Here is a 22,263-nt window from a genome sequence, read left to right as displayed (position 1 = left end):
AGAACCATCATTTGACCCAGCTATCATTTACATCATTTATTATACATCCATTTGTATACATCCAAAAGAGTATCCAAAATCAGCATATTACAGTGACACAGCCACATCAATGTTTATAGCAGCACAATTTACAATAGCTAAGCTATAGAACCAAGCTAGGTACCCTTCAACAGATAAATGGATAAAGAAAATATGGTATACAATGGAGAATTACTCAGCCATTAAAAAGAATGACTTTATGACATTTGCCAGTAAATGATGGATCTGGAGACTACCATGCTAAGTGAAATAAGCCAATCCCAAAAACTCAAATGTTTTTGCTAATATGTAGAAGCTAAATCACAATAAAGGGGGTAGGGCAAAAAGAAAAGTTTAATAGGTTAGAAAAAGGAGAATTAAGGAAAGGGAGGAGAGATAGGAATAGAAAAGACAATGGAATGAATCTGACATAATTTTCCTATTTACATATATGAATACATCACAGTGAATCCCACCATCATGTATATCCACAAGAATGGGGTGCTAGTTAGAATAAGATATATTTCATGCTTGTATAATTATATCAAAATGGATTGATTCTACTATCACATATAACTAAAAAGAACCAGTAAAATAAAATAATGATAATAATAATTTATTAGCCAGGCGCAGTGGTGTATACCTGTAATCCCAGCAGCTTGGGAGGCTGAGGCAGGAGGATCTCAAGTTCAAAGCCAGCCTCAGCAACTTAACAAGGCCCTAAGCAACTTAGCTAGACCCTGCCTCAAAATAAAAAACAAAATAGGGCTGGGGATGTGGCTCAGTGGTTGAATGCCCCTGGGTTCAATCCATGGTACCAAAATAATAATAATGCTAATTATTATTATTTATTGAGGCAATGTTCATATAATACAAAATTAACCATTTTAAAGTGAACAATTCAATGGCATAGAGTACATACATGATGTCTAGTTCTAAAACATTTCTATTCTCCAAAGTAAAATTTCTTATCCATTAAGCAGTTTCTCCCTATTCTCCTCTCTCTCCAGCCCCTGTCAACCATCAAGCTGAGTTTATGTCTATGGCTTTATCTATGGTGGGTATTTCAAATAAATGGAAACATACATGATCTTTTGTCAGCTTCTTTTACTTAGCATAATGTTTTTCAGGTTTCTCTATACTGCAGCATATATAACTTCACTCCATTTTATGACTGAATAATACTCCATTGCATGTATGTAACAATTGTATTGATCCACTCATCTGCTAATGGTCATTTGAGCTGTTTATATCTTTTGGCTCTTGTGACTAATGCTGCTATGAACACATGCATACATATACTTGTTTGACTATCTATTTCAATTGTTTGGCTAATATATCTAGGCATGCAATTGCTGGGTTATATGGTAACTCCATGTTTAATTTTTTAGAAACCACTAGACTGTTTTTCACAGTAACTGAACCATCTTACATTCTTACGAGAAATTAAGTTTCTATTTCTCATATTCTCACCAACACTTGTTATTTGCCTTATTTAAAAAAAAACAACTACATTATTATGGTTATCATAATAGCTATCCCAGCTAGTATGAAGTCTATTCTTAGCTTTAGTACCTCTGTTCTGCTTATTTAAGGAATAATTTTCCTGCTGATTTCTGAACTCCCTTAGGTTAGCTCATACACAGCATATAGGATATATGAAATGAGCCTAGGATAAAAATATTACACCCTACTTATCAGTGTAACCTGCTCCACTGGGGTCCCTCTTGCTGACTCTGATCTCCTGGACCCTGTACCATGGATCCAGGATCCTGGTTCCCATGCTAGCTCATCTTTCCAGATTGAAACCTTGCCTTCTGTAACCCGCAGTTTCTGATGTACCCTTTAAATCTTTAAAGCATAAAATTCCACTTTGATATAGAACATATAACAGCCTGATACTATATCTTAGAAGACTAAGGAATAATTATACCCTTCTGGTAAAAGTGTTCTTGCTAGTGTACATACAAAGAGGAGTGTACACTGTTAATGGTTAGAGTTTAATAAGGCCACTTCCCACCTTTCAAGACTCAGCTCAAGAATTACATTCCCTAGGGGCTAGGATTGTGGCTCAGCAGTAGAGTGCTCACCTAGCATGCGTGAGTTTGATCCCTGGTTTATGTCCAACCACAACTAAAAAACATAAATATTAAAAAAAAAAAAGAATTACATACCCCATAAAGCTTCCTGGACTCCAACAGGAAGCTCTTCCCCATTTTGTACTCTTAGCTGAATTCTAGAAAGACTGACATAATAGCTTTAACATTTACTACATTTGTCGACCATTTACTCTATCCGTTGAAAAGCCTATCTCCATTTAGATGGAACTGCTGCTGGAACCTGTATAACAAGGAACCCTGTCATTTATACTGATAAACAATGAGTACTCAACAAAGGTTGCTGAATGAATGAAAAGCTATTGCTTATTACAGAGGGTATGCCTCACATAAAGAATAGAACCATTCACTTATCATTTATTATCTATAAGTAGTAAGTAAAATGTGTCCTAGAACCCCCACTTAAAAAAAATAATTAGGCAGAAAAGAGAGTGGAAACAGTTTTCTCCCAGATAGCTCTGTCTTATATTTTCAAAAAGTACAGATGCACCTGTACTGACAGATCAGCTTAGGCAACTGCCAAGCCACATACATGGAAAAAGAAATGTTGTACTGTCTCTGACCCTTTCAGCCAGATGCTTCTTTAGACTGGGTTCTGGTTCTACAGCATTCTGCTGCTGTATCCTCAACTAATGAGGGCAGCTTTCAAAGGGCAGGGGGTGGGCTCTATGAATCTACGTGGCCAATGCTAATTTCCTAAAAAATCTCACTACTTCTATTCTCATTTGGTTCATAAAATAAGAAAAATGATGGCAGGGTTGGCCATTCCCACCACGCAGATCTCCAGGGACTGAACTACATAATGTTCTCAGCCCCTGGCTGAAGAGACAACCCTTTCTTAGATCTAAAGCATATCTCTACTGCTTCAGTGAAAGCTCATTTAGTGTTCCTTGGTCATTCAAGGATGCAAAAATGTTCAGTAATCAGCTTCTTCACTCTGCACATGTACATATCTCAATATAACAGCTAAATGACATTTAGCCCATTATGTGTTGCTATCCCTGATCATACCTTTTATATTTTATCTTTTGTAAATAACTCTTGCTCAGGTTATTTTCTCCATCTAGAATGTCCTCTTCTGTCACATCCATGGAATAAAGCTTACACACTACCTCTTCCATGGGATACCTTCTATACCACTCCTCTGGGCCTCAGAAGCATGATTTTTCTGAATACTAGAATATTAGAATACTCTTTCTTTTCTTTCTTTCAGGTGCAAGGGCTTCACACATGCTAGGCACATGCTCGACCACTGAACTATATCATGTCCTAGAAGTCTCATTTTATCCCTTCAGGGCAGAAAATGATTCAACCAGGTCATCCTACAGAGTCCAGCACAGCACTGGAACAAAGCAGAAATCTAAAATATGTAATAAATGGAGGTTGATATCTGGCTAGACTAAAATACAAAACTGTTTCATATCTCAATATCAATGAAAATAGTGAAGATGCTGCATTAGAAGTGTGCCCAGGAGGCCCAGGACCTCAACCTAGCTACTCTGTCAGACTTGGGTTCCATGGCACAGCAGCAGCCCTTCTCTACACAAGACTCACAGAGAGGAGGCCCAAAGAGCACTGTGTCCAGGGCCTTCAGCTGCAGCTTCTGCCGATGGCTCCGATCTGTCATCTTCAGCACAGTTCCTGTCATGGTGGTATTGGTTACAGCAAGCCTGTTGAGGCAAAAATTAATGGGTCAGTTCCCTGACAACAAAGGCAGGAAGGATCCAGAAAGATTACCCACCTCCTCCAGGAACACTTTAAGCTCTTGGTGATTGCTCCCTCTGCATTCTAGGACACAGAGTTATATCAGCAGGGTCTCAGCAAGGAGTACGGAGGGATAAAAAACATTCACTAGGAATTTGTTCACCCTCTCCCCATATCCACCATCTCATAAGTAACCCACCCTCTAGGGGTTACCCATTAAAATTTTCACAGGTGTGAAATTTTATAAATTTATAAACTTTATAAATTTTTTGTTGTTTCTCCTTCCAGGAATTAACCTCTATATAATCTGCCCCACTTCCTACCTCTTATAAATGCATTCTCCTGTCCAGCCCAGGTCAAAATGCCACACTGCATGACCCAGTGGATTAGAGGGACTTCTGAATTATACTAATCCTAACCAACTGTCATCATATGTAAACCTGATGATGACAGAATTTGAGTTAGTCTTATTGGCATGTATTTGAGTCATTGCAATACAATTTACTTCTGATCAGATTTCTGTAATTTTTATGACCTTCGACCACATTGTCAATGATAACTTTAATAAGAAAGAGTCTGTAAAAAAGAAAATAGCCTAGGGGGGAAAAATGGACTAGGACTGGGGTTGTGGCTCAGTGGTAGAGTACTTGCCTACCACATGTGAGGCACTGGATTCGATGCTCAGCACCACATAAAAATAAAATAAATAAAATAGAGGTATTATGTACATCTACAACTAAAAAATATATATTTAAAAATTTTTAAAAAACTGGACTTCGTTTTTCTCGGTTGGAACACAGTAGGTATAGGAGGAAGGAGTCTAAGTCATCTAGGTCATAAGATGAACATTTAATACTATACTACTGTCTTGGTGGTATTGGTTAAGCTAGCCTGTTAAGGCAAAAAGTAGCGGTCAGTTCTCTGACTCAAAGATACTCTCTGTAAGTGGGGCCTTTATCTGATACACGGCTTTATTTCCCCAGACAGAAGAAAAACTTCTGACTTCACAGTAAGTGGTTTATACTCCTGTCTTAGCATTCAGGAGCAAGCTACTTCCTCTTCTGATCTTGGAAAGTAATCAAGCCCACCTACAAGAAAGGCAGTGATGCACTGTGATCAGGGCATCAGGAGATCTGGCTTCTAGTCCCAGTTCTACCAGTGATTCACTTGTCTGCTAGGTCTCTCCTCTAGGACCTCAGTTTCCTTCTTTGTAAACTTATGTAAAATCAGATGCTTCTTACAAGCCTGGAAGTTCTTAAGGCTCCTCTTTGAATCATTTCTGCCAGGTGTGATGGACTTAGTATCTGACTAAGCAAAATAAACATTACCATATTTTCTACAGTCTATTTCCCAAGGATACCTAAGAACTGGCATGTTCTCTACTTCTAAACAATGGAAAAGAAAAAGGAGCCAGCATTTACCAAGCAATTACTGTGTATCTTGTATTATTCTGGCATTTTATATACATTTCCTCAATCAGTCCTCCAACAACCTTAAGAAATCAGTTCTAGCTGGGCGCAGAGATGCACACCTGTAATCCCAGCAACTTGGAAGGCAGGAGAATAAAGAGCTCAAAGCCAGCCTCAGCAATTTGTCAAGGCCCTAAACAACCTAGTGAGACCCTGTTTCTAAATAAAATACAAAAAAAAAAAAGGGCTGGGGATATGCCCCTGGGTTCAACCTGTGATACCAAAAAGGCGGGAAGGAAAGGAGGAAGGAAGGAAGGAAGGGAGGGAGGGAGGGAATCAGTTCTATTATTAGCTCCATTTTGTGGATAAGAAAACTAAAAGAGTTGAGTAACTTGCCCAAAATCACATATAAGTAACTGGCAAAGTCAGGGAGCAAATTCAGATCTGCTAGATTCTTCCCTTTATACCATATTAGCTGGTGATGGCCCTAGAACTACTGCTCCACCTCATTCACTGAAGGCACCACAGTTTGCCATCTTCTACTCCTGTGCCCATCCTGGCTGGACCTGGTCTTGGCTCTAATCCTAGTCCCAAGAGGACTAAATAGATTCATAATCTGAGAACTGACTTTTTATTCTATGCTTTGAAGTTTTTAAATTCAAACTATAGCCATTACTTCTAATGAAATAATCCAAGAATCCACATGGCAATAGTGCTGTTTCCATGAGTGGCAAAAAAGAAATCTACATCTTAGAACTTTATGGTCAATCATCTATTCATTTGTCTTCCTTTTTCAATGGACATGGAGTTCCCCAAGATAGGGGTCAGGTCTATTACACCTTAGTCCTCAAGGCCTAGCAGAAAGCATGGCATGTTGTAGGTGCTTAATGAAGTTTTGTTAATAAAACTAAATTGAATATTACAAATAAGCCTATCTTCAACCACACAGCACAAGAGGAAGATGAAGTGAAAAAACCAGGGTACTTAGAATAAAGCAGACTTGGGCTCAAATCCTAGCTCTGTCCCTTACCAGCCTGACAAATTATAAAATATCAAAATTCAATTTGCTCACCCAAAAGATGGAATAGTAATTCCTTCCTTCCAGAATTGTGAGAACTAGAAGTAATAGGTAGGCGCAGAGATGCACACTAGTAGAGTACTCTATTATAAAGAAAAGTACAAACATTACTCTGGAGAGTAAGAAAAAGCTGTGAGGAGGAGGCTGCAGGAAGCAGAGGAGGTAAGCTAGCTTAGCTAGGCCTGATCAGCAGTGTCTGGTAACTCTATGGCTGAAGAAAGCAATGTGTGTGCATTACAACAGCTTTACCTTCCCCTTCCCCTTGTGCTGAAGCTCATAATCAGATGTACTTACATAATAAAAAGACAGATTATACATAACGAGCACTTACCAGAGGGTAAGCCCTGCAAGGGCAGGTTGTTGTCATCTTTATCCCCAGCACCCAGCACAAGTGCTTGGCACAAAGCTGGTACCCAGTAAATATTTATTGAATGAATAAGTAAATGGATTAATGACTAAATGACATAAATGGATTAATGACTAAATGACTAGTTTGACATAATAAGAAGTCCAAGTAGTGCTCCATCCCTTCCCACTCCCACTTCAAGCCCTCGCATGTTTTGCCTATAAAAAAAAGGCAAAAAGTTATAACACAACAGCTATTGGAGAAGTCATTCCAATGATGAGAGAACCAATGGCAGTTGGCCCCAATCTCTGTACCATTTTTGTCAAAGCAAATAAATTGTATGTGGATAACCCAGGGGAGGCTAAAAGAGTCCTGAGGCTCCTGGGTGATCAAAGGGTAGCTGCTGGGAGAACAAGAAAAGTAAAAAGAAACACCACAGACAAATCATAGTTTTGCCCCTAACTAGTCATATTTGTGACCTTGGAAAAGTTACTTAATCAGTATCATCAGCTATATACTATAATATCCATCTTTACAAGATTTATGTAACAATCCAATGAGATACTGTATATTATGTGTTGAGAAGAATGCCTGGCATGTACTAAGCACTCAATAACTGGCAGCTATTAGTACTATTCCAAGACTAATGTGAATATATGCAAAGTGTCTATCGTGCTTTATAACACGTGCACAACAGACATAAGAGGAGTTGTCTATAGACTCTGCCCCCAAAAGGCTAAAACCTCACTTAACTGGCCAGAACAACCTGAAGGCAGACTCACTTCCAGCCCATTCCTTATGCTCTCAGGTAAGAAATAACCAGTACTCCCCTCCTGACCTTGGCATAGCATGGCCACTGAGCTGCAGCTTCCGGAAGGTCTCCTCATACTGAGGCAGTTCCACATATGTAATCAGCCACTGTACCACCTCATCCACGGTCCAATTGTATACTGTGGAAAGAGAAAAGTAAATTATGATTCCAAAATGTCAAACATTACTTGTACTTATTGTTATGATCATATGTGACCATAACATTTAACACGTTTCTGAGTTTAACATCTCTCTTGCCCATAACATTCTAAGTATGAAAGGAGTACACACTGTATGAGTCTCTTTATATGAAACCCTGAAAAGACATATGTATAGTGATAGAAAGCAGATCAATGGTTGGCTGGAGCCAGGACCTAACTGGGAAAGAACATAATGCAATGTTCTGAGATGACAGAAATATTCTGTATCTTAGGCTGAGGTTGTGGCTCAGTGGTAGAGACTTGCCTAGCATGTGTAAGGCACTGGGTTCATTCTCAGCACCACATATAAATAAAGTCCACTGACAACTTAAAAAAAAGACAGAGAGAGAAATATTCTGTATCTTGAAGTGACGATGATTTCACAAATGATAACATCCATCAAATTCATCAAACTATTTAAAATAGGTATATCTTCTTAAATGTAAGTTATATCTCAATAAAGTTTATTTTAAAATGTTTTTTAAATTATAAATGTGACAAGGTTTAGAACCACCCATCCATTCATCCATCATTCAATTATCCAACTAAGTGTTCATAAAGGGATTACTTGGAGCCAAGCCTACAAAAAGTTAGTTCCCATTCCAGTGGAAGAGATCAAAAACTAAACAGCATCAGTGAAGCATAGATTCTGATAAGAAATAGACAACAAGCACAGAGGAGAAAAGAAATAACTGACCAGGGTTTAGGCTCAGGGAAAATGATAAATTGCAACTTAAAAGATAATAAATTAGTAAGAAGCCTGGTGCACTGGCACATGCCTGTAATCCCAAGGACTGAGGAGGCTGATGCAGGAGGCTCACAAATTGAAAGCCAGCCTCAGCAACCTAACAAAGCCCTAAGCAACTTAGAAAGAACATGTCTCAAAATAAAATATAAAAGGGCTGGGGGTGTTGCTCAGTGATTAAGTGCTCCTGGGTTCAATACATGTGCCAAAAAATAAAATAGTAAGAGCTCATCTGAAACATTTCATGAATATCAGGAAAGAATGCACTTGATACAGAATGAAGGCAGGTGCAAAGAAAAATGTGAACTTTAATGTATCTAAATTATGGAATGTAGTAGCAGAAGGACATTGAAAACATGTCATGAAGTGTCTTGACTGCCATGCTAAGAAAGCTAAGCCTGTTTCAGATTGCTCTGGCCTGCTAAGAGAGATCCAACCCTACGTAGGAAGAAAAGTATAAACCTCTCTACTCCTATCTTTTATGCATTTTTTATAAAACATGTTAGGCACTTTGTATCTATTCTCTTATTCAATGATGCTATTCAGGGCTCTGCTGTTCAAGTAATAACTAGTAGCCACAAGTGCTGACTTGAATATAAACTTACTAAACTTGGATAAAATTAAAAATTCAGTTCCTCAACAGCACTAGCCACCCTTCAAATGCCTAATAGCTAGAAGTGACTAGTGGCTACCATGTTGAACAACACAGAATATATATAATTTCCATTATTTAAAAAAAAAAGCTCTATTGAATAGCACAGGTCAAGATAATTTACTATTAGAATGTTTCAATTTTATATTTTTATTTTGAAGATAATCTTAAATTAAAAAACAAAAATATAGTTTGGATTATCTATATATGTAAGAGTACAGGCTTTCAACTTCATTAACCACATAGCATTTGTGTTCATAATTGTGTTAAAGCAAAATAGCTAGAAGATATTTGCCTGGAATTTTATGACATATGTGCTTTAAATCAATTATCAATATGCCTCAAATTTAGGTTTGTAACACAAAATAACCTAGAGACAAAAACCGATATTTTTATATAAAATATATTTTCTTAACTATAATTCAAATTTTCAAGATAAATGTTCCACTACTCAATATAAATTGCCAAGAACTGTACCCAGAGAGATTGTCATAACATCACATGATCACCTAATATGATTGATCTATTTGATAGGTCATAATAAATATGGGTCATTTTTACAACCAAGCATCCACTTCTCCTGTTGGTGGCAATAGTACTCTGAATTTGAATTAGGAAAATCACCACTTGCTCTCAGGTAATATGATTCAGGCAAAGCTAAATCAACTGGTAGGCATAAAGAATATAAACCACGTGGGGCTGGGGTTGTGGCTCAGCAGTACAGTGCCCATCTAGCACGTGCGAGGCTCTGGGTTCGATTCTCAGCACCACATAAAAAATAAATAAACAAAATAAAGGCATTGTGTCCACCTACAACTAAAAAATATTTTAAAGGGCTGGGGATGTGGCTCAAGCGGTAGCACGCTCGCCTGGCATGCGTGCAGCCCGGGTTCGATCCTCAGCACCACATACAAACAAAGATGTTGTGTCTGCCGAAAACTAAAAAATAAATATTAAAATTCTCTCTCTCTCTCTCTCTCTCTCTCTCTCTCTCTCTCTCTCTCTTAAAAAAAATTTTAAAAAAGAATATAAGCCATGTTAACTCAATTAATGTAATATAGTCCATCCGCTTGTCCAGAGCGCTCAATTCAGAAATGAGCACTTAACCCAACTTGAAGTTGAAGAAACTAAAAACTAGGATTTTTATTTGGCCCATAGGGAATAGATTTGCTTTTCTACCCTACTGACATCTTGTATGAAATGATCCCAAACTATAATATTGATAATAATAATATTAATATACAGCATCACTTATCGTGGTACTATTCTAAGCACCTCAGATATATTAACTCATTAATCTTTACCATCACCATTCTCATTTTATCCTCATTTTAAAGATGATAAAACTGAGACACAGAAAGATTATATAACTTTCCCGAAGTTATACAACTAAGAATTGGTAAAGCCAAGATTTAGTCTCAGGTAGACTGGCTCCACAAATGGTGTTCTAAGCTATTACGATCTATCTATATCTATCCATCTATCTCTCCTCCCTGATGCTGCTGAAAGCCTTCATTGAGAGGCAAAGCTGAACCAAGAGGTGAATCCAGATGACATCATCCAAACCCTAAGTCAGAACAGTCCTATTTATAATATTTCAATTTGGGGACAATAAGTAAATTTTCCCCTTTTGCTTATATCAGATTGAGAGGATTTTTTTGTCATAATAGAAGCCAATTCTAACTGAAATAAATATTGATCATTTGCAACATGGCAAACCACATCTTCATTATACCTGGAGATAACAGCTAATTGTCCCTTAATATAATGTTGCAATTTTTTAATGGATAATTATAAAAATTATTCTTTTAAAATAATTTTGATATTTGTGTGGTATTTAGACATAAAGAAAACAAATTTAACTCTCTACTTTGTCAAAAGTCAATTACTATGTAAAGGAACTGAAGTGGAGTTAATACACAGGGAATACATTCATACCAAATGAAGTCAAATGAGATCATGATATTTTATACACATCAAAGTTTGCAGTAGCTGAAATGGTGAAAAATAGTGGGAGGAATGAGTCATCAGGTGGCACCTAATAATACAGACAATGATGAACTAAAGAGTCTGGGAGCAACTGAAAGTTTGGCATGTACAGTTGCTGCAAAAAGGTACCATCTCATTAAATTTAGAGCTTATTTTTACTTAAAAGTATAAATCTGTTTTATTTATATTTGTTACAAATTTAATACAGCAACTTAAACTTCATTATGTTTTTATATATTTAAATAACCAAACAAAAATAATTTAAGTCAGCACTGCTAATATAAATTGTTTTCCCCATAAGAAATATGTACATTTCTCAAATTTGAAAACCACTGCTGTGAGCACTAAAAAGCCAAAAAAATTTTTAGAGGCAGAATAATATGGTGAGATTCATCACTCTCCTCTTTTAGGATCCACATCTTTACCAAAAACTATCTTTTGTCAGATGTTGTCTAGTTTCCCTTTAATGGTCTGGAAACATTGAAGGCTTATGAACCACATTCTATTCATTTTTGCTTATTCACTATTTCTAATATAAAAGCTTAATATACAGGGGCATCAATAAGAATTTACTCAAAAATAACTAACCTAAATGAGGAGTTCCAGAAATGTTCTAACTGTGGGCCTCCAAACAACATCTCTAAAAATATTCAGTTCATGTAGATGGGTAACTTCTGAAATGTTTGTCAAAAAAACAGACATTCCTCATACAGGCATGCCTCATATCTTAGGTTGCTTCGGTCAACCTAAGCTCACATAATCTACAAAAGTTGGAAAATTTGGACCAGTCACTTCATTCTCCTATTTTTGTCACAGAGAAGTTCGGTACATGATACAAAACAGCCAGCCAGGAAGACATCATGCATGAAACAAAGTTAAAAGCAAAATGTCCTCAGGAAGATGCTGGAGCTCAGGAGGAAAGTTCTGATGCTGATTGACTTTGAAGATAGATTAGATTACATGCAGAGGCACAGGAGGTGAGACAAGAAAGGTGGTAGGGGAAGGAAATAAGGCAGGTATGGTATGCTCAATGACTGCATCCTAGAAGACAATAGACTGGAGGCTTAGGCAAAGGGTGTTCAGTCACTACTTGGCTAAATTCCTAGTTCCCACACTAGATTTACATTGGAAGGAAAAGAGAAACTATTTCTAAGAGATATGGTCAAATCCCAGGATATGGGAAAAGAAGGATGATAGAGTTGGGATTACTTTGAGGAAAGAAGAACGCACTGTTATTCCTAAAAATAAAATTGTATCTTCACACATTACAAATATGACCATTTACTATGGTCTGGAGTGTCAGGTAATATAGGCAGACAAGAGTGACACACATATAAAAGGCAGACAAGTGCTAGCTTGTAAAGTACACAGAACAGCACACTCCCACCAATGCTGCCAATGGAGTTCGGCTGCATCCAGCACAAAGAGGCCTCTCTGTTTGGCATGTAGAGTAGAAAAAAAAAAGGACATTTTTTTGTTGCTAGAAAGGCCTAAGGCTAGCGGTGCTTCAAGGGCCTTTTGTCTCCTGGGAGGATGCCTTAATACAAGCCTAGACATAGACTCTCAACATGTAGAAACTACTCTATCAGCACCCTACACAACAGGAGTCATTTTAGACCAGAGCTTCTCATCCTCTACACCAATGAATTAATCTTTGTTGTGGGAGCAGTCTATGCATTATTTCAGGATATTTAACATATTCCTGGCATACACCCCCTAAATGCCAGTAACATACTACCATTGGGACAATCACAAATATTGCTCCAAATATTGCTGAATGTCCTATGGGAGGCAAAATACCCCCAGCTGAGAACCAATGCTCTAAACATTGCATTGAAAGAAAAGGTCTCTAAGGGGGTCACTATACTTCAGTGAGGATGGACTCTAACTAACCAGTCCCTATATAGCTAAGCTATTAGAGAAAATGATAATGACTTCAGCATGTCAGATCAAACCTCAAGGCAGTTTTTGTTAATTTATTCTTAGTTCTATACATCATTCTGTTACCTAGGCAGCAAAAAACCCTACCTAAGTAGGGTTTGGCAGCATGGTGTCATCCACCCAAGTGCACCATAGTCTGAGCCATGATGAGCTGTATCCTGTATAACATCTGTATCTCAGATACCAACTATGAGTCCCAACATGATCTCGCTTAATAGTCCAATTGAGACATCAGGACCTCTTGTCTCAGATTCAAGTACCTAAAAGGTAAAATTCTTGATCTGCCTTCTCATTCAAAAAGAAAAACAGGGAAAAATCCATGGGCAAAAATGAGGGAAAAGGCAACAGCAAGTGCAGAAAGCTCATTATCAATACGAGGCTATAGAGTTTGGCAAGGAGGGTTTACAGGAAAGTACAGGTAGACTCTAGATGACTCACATGTCCAAATCCTAGGAGGACGTTCAAGCAAGAAACAGTATCGTAAAGTTATAAGTCTCCTGGAGCCTGCCATGTGGCCCCAGACTACATTTCAGGCAAGATGAGGAACAATGCTACACAGACACAAAGAAAGCCAATCTCTGAAATTTCCATGATGAACAGTCCTTCAAAAGAGAGGTACAAGGTTGGGCATAGAGACTCACACCTATAATCCCAGAAGTTCAGGAGGCTGAGACAGGAGGATCACGAGTTCAAAGCCAGCCTCAGCAATGGTGAGGTGCTAAGCAATTCAATGAGACCCTGTTTCTAAATAAAATATAAAAAGGAATGGGGTTGTGGCTCAGTAGTTGAGTGCCCCTGAGTTCAGTCCCCAGTACAAAAATAAAAAATAAAAAAGAGGTGCAGGATAGGGAAGTAGCTCAGTAGTAGATTAAACCCTTGCCTAGCATGCATGAGGCCCTAAATTAATCCCCAGTACTAAAACAGAATGAGAGAGAGAGAGAGAGAGAGAGAAATGCATGATGCCAGACTCAGACTCAGTGGTGTACACACCTGTAATCCCAGCTACTCAGGAGGCTTATGCAGGAGGATTGCAAGTTCAAGGCCAACCTGGGCAACTTAGTGAGACACTGTCTCAAAATAAGAAATAAAAATGATTGGGAATATAGTTCTGTGGTACAATTGTCCAGGGTCCAATCCCAGGTGGGAACAAAAAGAGAAATGCACAAGGTGACTAACCATGTGGTATCCAATCTTATTAATGTTATAATCTATCTATAAAAAGAACTCTGAACACAAGCTGTCATATATGTATATCTGCTTATAATTAGATTCATGTACTAACAGAAACATTATAAAATATACCTAAAATTAAAGAATGAGATAAAAATAAAATAAACACAAGCTCTAGAATATTCTTCAAATTAACTTATGATGGCAATATGTGGGTTCTGGATAACCTATATTGTACATTCTGTTAGTATTTCTATTTTCTCACTAACAGTACCACTCACTCCCCCACAGACTTCTTATGGAGGTAAAGGAAGGAGTATAAAAATATTAAAAAGCATTTATCTTATGCACATCAGCAGAGAGCCCCAAAAATTGATCAATTAACTTCTCCAATAGTAAAGCTATATTCTGGCCTCCATGATATGTTTCATAGGTAGAAAGGAGTCTTTTCCATTTGAGAAAGATTTTTATGTAAAATGAATAAAAAACTTGCTTTATTCTGAGGTAACAAAAAAATAAAGTTATTAAAGATTGCCAAATCCCTAGGCACTTCAGAACACTGAATTTTTATTATAGAATATATTAGGAAGAGCACTGAATTCAAGGCTGGAAGATCTTTTTTTTTTTTAATTTTTACAATAGAATGAATTTGACACATTGTACACAAACAGAGCACAGCTTCTCATTCCTCTGGCTGTACATGGTGCAGGGTCACTCCAGTAGTGTAATCATACATGTATATAGGGTAATAACGTCAGTCTCATTCTACTACCCTTCCCACTCTACACAAACCAAAGTGAGGCTGAAGATCTTGATTTCTATCCTGCCATAGACCAACTTAGGCAAATCACTTAACCATTATGAACTTTAATTTCCCTTTATATAAAATAGTCATCCCGTCATTCAACAAATATTTATTTTATGTTAATTCCATAGTAGGCATTGGGAAAAAAGCAATGATCAAGGAGAGACTACTACCCCCGTGTAGCTTACAATCTAGCAATACCTATCTCCCAGAGTTGTTGAATAATGAGTTCATGAAAATGAGTTTGAAGATGCCTAGGATTTAATATAAATTCAGTAGTTAATTATTTTTTCATATTGCATTCATTTGAAAAGGGGTGGATGTTAAGGATTGGTCAGAATCTTTGTAAACAAAAGATGCACGTCTACCAGAGGAAGAAACATGAGCAAAGACACAGAACTATAAAGTGTGGATCATATGCAGAGAACACTGACTCCAGTTTGGGACAAGTATAGGAATGAGGAGAATTGGGTATTGCTGAGGCCAAATGATAAGGGTCCTTGAAAGTAGGTGGTCTCAAACTGCAAAATAATTTGCCCATTGGGAGAAAAAAACATTTATTAAGCACCTACTACTTGCTTGGTACCACTCTAGAAGCTAGAGACAGAACACACTGTCCAAAACAGAGTCACAGATCTCATGGTGCTTATGTTCTGGGGGAGAAAAGCAAGGTAAAACATTATGAATAAATAATATGTCAGGTGGTGGAAGTACAATGAAGAAAAATTAAGCAGCAAGAGGTAAAATTAGAAAATGGAATGAATTTAGGTATAGAATGAATTTAAGCAGAAAATGAAATGAAGTCATAAGCTATGTGGATACCTTGGGTAATGACACAGCAGTAGAAAAAAAAAAAGTATTACTCTCTAGCACCTGTGCTACAGTGATACCTGCAGGTATGTTCCAAGGCAGACACCAGACCTTAGCAAATCCTTTCACTTCCAGGTAAAGAATAAGCAATGAGAAATGGGCTCCTGAATCATAATCTCTTTCCAGTAATAGACTTGTGGTGCCTCCTGATGAAGCCCTCAGTTACTTCTGTGATTTCAAAACCACATTCCAAGAGAACCAAGTCTGACAAGAAGGTTGCTAGTACATTTTTGGGGGGTCTCCTTCATATAATTATTGGTTAATTAGTTGGTCCTTTGGTAATCCTTTGGTCAGCAATTTGATCACCTATTGTTTTTTTTTTTTAATATTCATCCTTTAGTTTTAGGTGGACACAATATCTTTACTTTACATTTACGTGTGCTGAGGATCAAACCCGGTGCCTCAAGCATGCTAAGCAAGTGCTCTACCACTGAGCCACAACCCCAGCCCCTGGTCACCTACTCTAACATGGCATAGCAGTTAAGAATATGAACTTTGGAGATATGTACAATATGCTATATTCATTATTTAATATAATGTATCTTTATATTCATGATTTTTTAATTTTTTGTTTTTTATTTGTTTTAATTAGTTATACATGACAGTAGAATGCATTTATGCACTTTGATATATCATATATAGATGGGATATAATTTCTCATTTTTCTGAGTATACAGGTTGTAGAATCATCAGTATTAAGCCCTGAACTCTCACTGCAAAAATAATCTGGGCCTTGGGCCAAGACCTCACATGATAGACCCACTAGGCTACTTGGCAATAACCAGGTCTCTCAAGGCCCACCAGTCCACGCTATTAAAGACCAAGTAGCAACTAGACTAGGAGAAAGATTAAAGAGAGATTGGCAACATGGCTACAGAGCAGTAAAAATCCTACTAGGAGGGTTGTGGCTGTGGCTCAGTGGCAGAGTGCTTGCCTAGCATGTGTGAGGCACTGGGTTCCATCCTTAGCACTGCATACAAAAATCAGCAAATAAAATAAAGGCATGTTGTCCATCTACAACTACAAAAAATTTAAAAATTGAAACCTACAAGAAGCTTTGGAACATTGAACGGCTGAAACAACTGTAAGACCACATGATGATAGAGCCAAGTTGACAAACTCTTGTCTCCTGATTCTTACCCTGGGCTAGGCCCTGTGCTATGTGTTAGGAAATGGAATCATATAAGACACTGGCCTCAAACAGAATGATAGGGAAATAGTCAGGAAACAAGACCATTGCAATTAGTGCACTAAGTGTTACAATGAGATAAGCATAAGAAATTATAGTAACGTAGAATACGCCTAATTTAGCCTATGGTTTTCAAGAAAGATTTCCCAAAGAAAGGGATACTTCAATTGAGTCTTAATTGTCAAATAAAAAAGGAAGAACAGAGGGAATAGCATATATATTAAAGCACCAAGAGATGAAAAAGAATAATGTATCCTAGGAATAGATGATAAATTAGTGCAAATACAAAGGAGATATAGTAAGGAATGGTAGAAAATAATAAGAAATAAGCATGAGCCTGGTATGCTAAACTCATCTAGCACAAAGCCTGGTATACAGAAGGTACTCTATATTTTTTTAATCTTTTTGATTGCTTTGGTACTGGAGATTTAATCCAAGGGTGCTTCACCACTCAGCTAACCTTTTTTACTTTTTTTATTTTGAGACAGGCCCTTGGTAAGTTGCTTAGGGCCTAAGTTACTGAGGCTAGCCTCAAACCTGCAATCCTCTTGCCTCAGCCTCCTAAGTCACTGGTATTACAGGTGTGCACCACCATACCTCATTTTTTTGTTTGTTTGTTTGATTGGTTAGCTGGTTTGGTTTGGTTTGGTTTAACATAGGACTGTTTACACAAATTGTTGGAGAGAAACAATATCTTTTAGGGCCTATACTAGAATTGGGTAAGGAATGGCAGAGGACTACAGCATTAAAATATAAAGAAACCCTCAGAATATAGAAAGAAATAAAATTTTTATTTATACATACATATTGATACTCTTTTCCAAGTGAAGTAATTACTTTTGAGTTTATGGATGGACATTTGACTTCAATGTATTGGTTAATATCTCATAGGTAGACCTACATGAAAAAATCATTGACATTTTCTATAATTTATCAACATTTATTGTGCTTTCAGTACCTTATTTTGTTGAATCTCAAATGAGACACCAGTTGTAATCTAAGCTTATCATTCCTTCTACACACATCAAGTGTTACCCCATCAATACAAGAGCCAATATTTATTCTCTCCAAAAAATATGATTATTATATATGATTACACAGGAATTTGCTTGTAACATTTTAAGCACTATATTTATCAGGGTTCTATTTAAGGATGCCATTTAAGAATATTATTCCCACCCAGAAATTTGGTGTCATAGCATGTTTGCTTCATTATCAACAGAAGAAAAAGGGTTGGGGGTTGGGGATTGTAATTCAATGCTAGATAATGCACTTAGCATGCTTGAGGTCCTGGGTTCAATCCCTAGAACAACAACAACAAAAAGAAGCAGAAATCTAATCGGGTATTATTTTAGAAAGATCATTCTGGAACCAATTAAAGGCGATACTGCAGTACAGCTAGGTTAAGTCAAGAACAGTACAAAGTATAATAGTCCAAGCAAAAGATGATTAAGCTGTAACTTCTGCTTCAAGCCAAGATGAAATAACAGGAATGAAATTTATCCTTTCTCTTGAAACAACACATTCCCCACATAACTTTCCCCCACCAAAACGAACAAACAAACAACATATGTGTAACATTGGTCTTCAAGACACTGGATACCAGCTTATAATGGACAGTGATATTTTAGAAGTAGAAAGCAAACAAAACAATTCATACAAATATCCCAGCTTATGGCTTTGAGAGAATTTCCAGACATGGTACAAGGAGGGGAAACTAAGGCTGGGGTGGGGGGTGGAATCCTCCTGCCTCAGCCTCCCAAACCACTGGGATTACGGGCATGTACCACCACACCCAGCAGAAGAAAATCTTTGCAAAATATATGTAGTTACCTTCAGTATCAGAGAGGGATTGCATACCTACCTACACACATCCTCCAGTATACTTTAAATCATCTCTAGACGACTACATATAATATCAAATATGATGTAAATGCTATGTAAATAGTTGTTATATTGCTTAAAGAATAATGACAAGAAAAAATGTGTACATGTTCAATGCAGATACATCAATCTAGGCCTCACTACATAATAGATGAACAAGACACAATACTCAATGAGTGCTGGAGAGAGACTGAAGATCTGTGAAATGGTGGGAGGGTATGGCAGGGTGTGCCAACACATCACTTAATTTGCACGTGTTCTATGTAGTATTCCATTTGCAGCAAATTAAAGATTTTTGTTTTGAATTTTCTGGAAATATTTTTCAAATATTTTCAATTCAAAGTTGGTTGAATCTGTGGATGTGGAACCTGCTGACTATATCTGATAAAGGACTTATGTCTAGAATATATAAACAACTCTCAAAACTCTATTTAAAAATAAACCAATAAAAAGATGAAAGGTTAACAGATATTCCACCAAAGAAAATAAATAAATGGCAACTTATATACATGAAAACATGCCCAATATCATTAATCATTAGGCAAATATAAAATAAAACCATAAAGAAATATTACTATACTACAGCTAAAATTTAAAAGACAGTCATACTCAGTGTTGGCAAGTATATGGAAGAACTAAAAATCTCATACTTTACAGGTGGTAACATAAAACAGTGCAACTACTTTGGAAAACAGTTTGATAGTTTCTTAAAGATATTCCTATTATATAACCTAGTCATTCCACTCCTAGGTATTTACCTGAGTGAAAAGAAAATATTTACAAGTGTACCCTTTTCCCCACATCCTCGCCAGCACTTGTTATTGTTTGACTTCATAATAGCTGCCATTCTTACTGGAGTGAGATGGTATCTTAGAGTGGTTTTACTTTGCATTTCTCTGATTGCTAGAGATGGTGAGCATTTTTTCGTGTATTTGTTGATTGATTGTATGTCCTCCTCTGAGAAGTGTCTGTTCAGATCCTTGGCCCATTTGTTGATTGGGTTATTTGTTTTCTTGTTGTTTAATTTTTTTAGTTCTTTGTATACTCTGGAGATTAGAGCTCTATCTGAAGTGTGAGGGGTAAATATTTGTTCCCAGGATGTAGGCTCCCTATTTACCTCTCTTATTGTTTCTCTTGCTGAGAAAAAACTTTTTAGTTTGAGTATGTCCCATTTGTTGATTCTTGATTTTAACTCTTGTGCTATAGGTGTCCTATAACTGCAAATTGGTTCAGCCAATTTGGAAAGCAGTATGGAGATTCCTTGGAAAGCTGGGAATGGAACCACCAATTTGAACTAGCTATTCCCCTTCTCGGACTATACCCAAAAGACCTAAAAAGAGCATAAAACAGGGACACAGCTACATCAATGTTCATAGCAGCACAATTCACAATAGCTAGACTGTGGAACCAACCCAGATACCCTTCAATAGATGAATGGATAAAAAAAAATGTGGCATTTATACACAATGGAATATTACTCAGCACTAAAAAATAACAAAATCATGGCATTTGTAGGGAAATGAATGGCATTAGAGTAGATTATGCTAAGTGAAGCTAGCCAATCCCTAAAAAACAAATGCAGAATGTCTTCTTTGATATAAGGGTGAGGGCGACTCAAAACAGAGCAGGGAAGAAGAGCATGAGAAGAAGATTACCATTAAATAGGGATGAGAGGTGCGTGGGAATGGGAGAGAGAAGGGGAATTACATGGAAGATGGTAGGAGACCCTCATTGTTATGCAAAATTACATATAAGATGGTGTGAGGGGGAAGAAAAATGAGAGAGAGAGAAATGTGTCATAGTAGATTGGGTAGAAAGAGGGGAGGGGAGGGGAGGGGGATAGGAAGGGCAGCACAATACAATAGACACTAGTATGGCCCTATGTATAAACGTGGCTGTATAACCAATGTAATCCTGCAATCTGTACATGTGGAAAAATGAGATAAAGATTACATACCCCATTTGAATCAAATGTATGATATGTCAAGATCATTATAATGTTTTGAGCAACTAATAAAATAATTTAAAAAAAAGAAAGCATAGTAAGTGGAAATGAAGGGGAAATAAAATGGTTTTTGTTTGTTTGCTTATTTTGCTTTACCTCTGTAAAACTCCAAATTTGATTTTATTATACAGTATTAGTTTACTATAAATAAGCTGACATTCTATTTATGTCTCTTCCTCTGCCTCATGGACAGGCACACACTCATAGTTGAATTGAATTACTTAATGCTATGATTTTAACAGTAAGCTCTGAAAATATATCTCTCTCTTCAGCTATATGTTTACCATTGTCTGACGATTCATCACTATGTTCAAACTTCATGTTCTTTCCAACTCAATTAAAATAAAACAATGAGAAAGAAAAAAGAAAGAAAGAAAGAAAATATATATATCTGTACAAAGACTTACGTGAATGTTCACACAAGCTTTATTTGTAAGCAGTAAAAATTGGAAACACCTCAAAAGTCTACCAACATGTGAATGGGAAAATCAATTGTATTATATCTCTACAATAAATCAACACTCTGCAATAAAAAAGGAATCAACTACCATACTTATAAAATATGAATGTATCTCAAAATAATTATGTTGAGTGAAAGATGTTGGATTTTACTTATTTACTTGTTTGTTTGTTTATTTTTGGCACCAAGGATTGAACCCATAGGCACTTAACCACTGAGCCACATCCCCAGCCCTTTTTATGTTTTATTTTGAGACAGAGTCCCACTAAGTCGAGGATAGTCAGGAACTTGCAATCCTTCTGCCTCGGCCTCTCTAGCTACTAGGATTAGAGAGGCATGCAACACCATGCCTGGCTAGATGCTAGATTTTTAAGAATATATATTATATAATTTTATTTATATAAAACTCTAGAAAATGCAAACTAATCTGTGACAAAAGGAAGATCAGTGGTTGCATGTGGGGGAGGGAGAGATTACAAAGGACTGTAAGAAAACTTTTAGGGATGACAAATAATCAACTATCTTCATTGATTTCATGGTTTCACAATTGTATACATACACTAAGACTTAAAAAATAATAAACTTTAAATATTTATACTTTTTATATATCAATTATAACTTGATAAATCTCATTTAGGAGATAAGTTGAGCTAATATGGTATTATATTAAGATTATACATAAGATATATTAAAGAAGGCCAGGCTCAGAGGCACTTACCTATAATCCCAGCAACTTGGGAGGCTGAGGCAGAAGGATCACAAGTTAGAGGTCAGCCTCAGCAACTTCACAAAACTCCCAGCAATTTAGCTAGACCCTTTCTCAAAATTAAAAGGAAGGAAGGAAGGAAGGAAGGAAGGAAGGAAGGAAGGA

The 22,263-nt window shown here is 36.9% G+C and overlaps 1 protein-coding gene across 9 annotated transcripts in view; it reads right to left on the bottom strand.

Moving 5' to 3' along the window:
* Stim1 (stromal interaction molecule 1) overlaps positions 1–22,263 on the bottom strand; it is a 250,668-nt gene that overhangs the window by 36,735 nt on the left and 191,670 nt on the right. For all 9 annotated transcript variants that reach the window (XM_048788166.1, XM_048788162.1, XM_048788170.1 and 6 more), the window contains exons 4-5: positions 7,511–7,622; positions 3,690–3,805 (exon numbers count right to left, since the gene is read on the bottom strand). In XM_048788166.1, the coding sequence (XP_048644123.1) occupies positions 3,690–3,805; positions 7,511–7,622 (228 nt within the window). The remainder of the gene's footprint in view (positions 1–3,689; positions 3,806–7,510; positions 7,623–22,263) is intronic.

This window comes from Marmota marmota, unplaced genomic scaffold (assembly GCF_001458135.2).
Source record: "Marmota marmota marmota unplaced genomic scaffold, marMar, whole genome shotgun sequence".
Taxonomy (NCBI): Eukaryota; Metazoa; Chordata; class Mammalia; order Rodentia; family Sciuridae; genus Marmota; species Marmota marmota.
The sequence above is the reverse complement of the archived record's forward strand: the minus strand, read 5'-3'. Positions and strand labels throughout refer to the sequence as shown.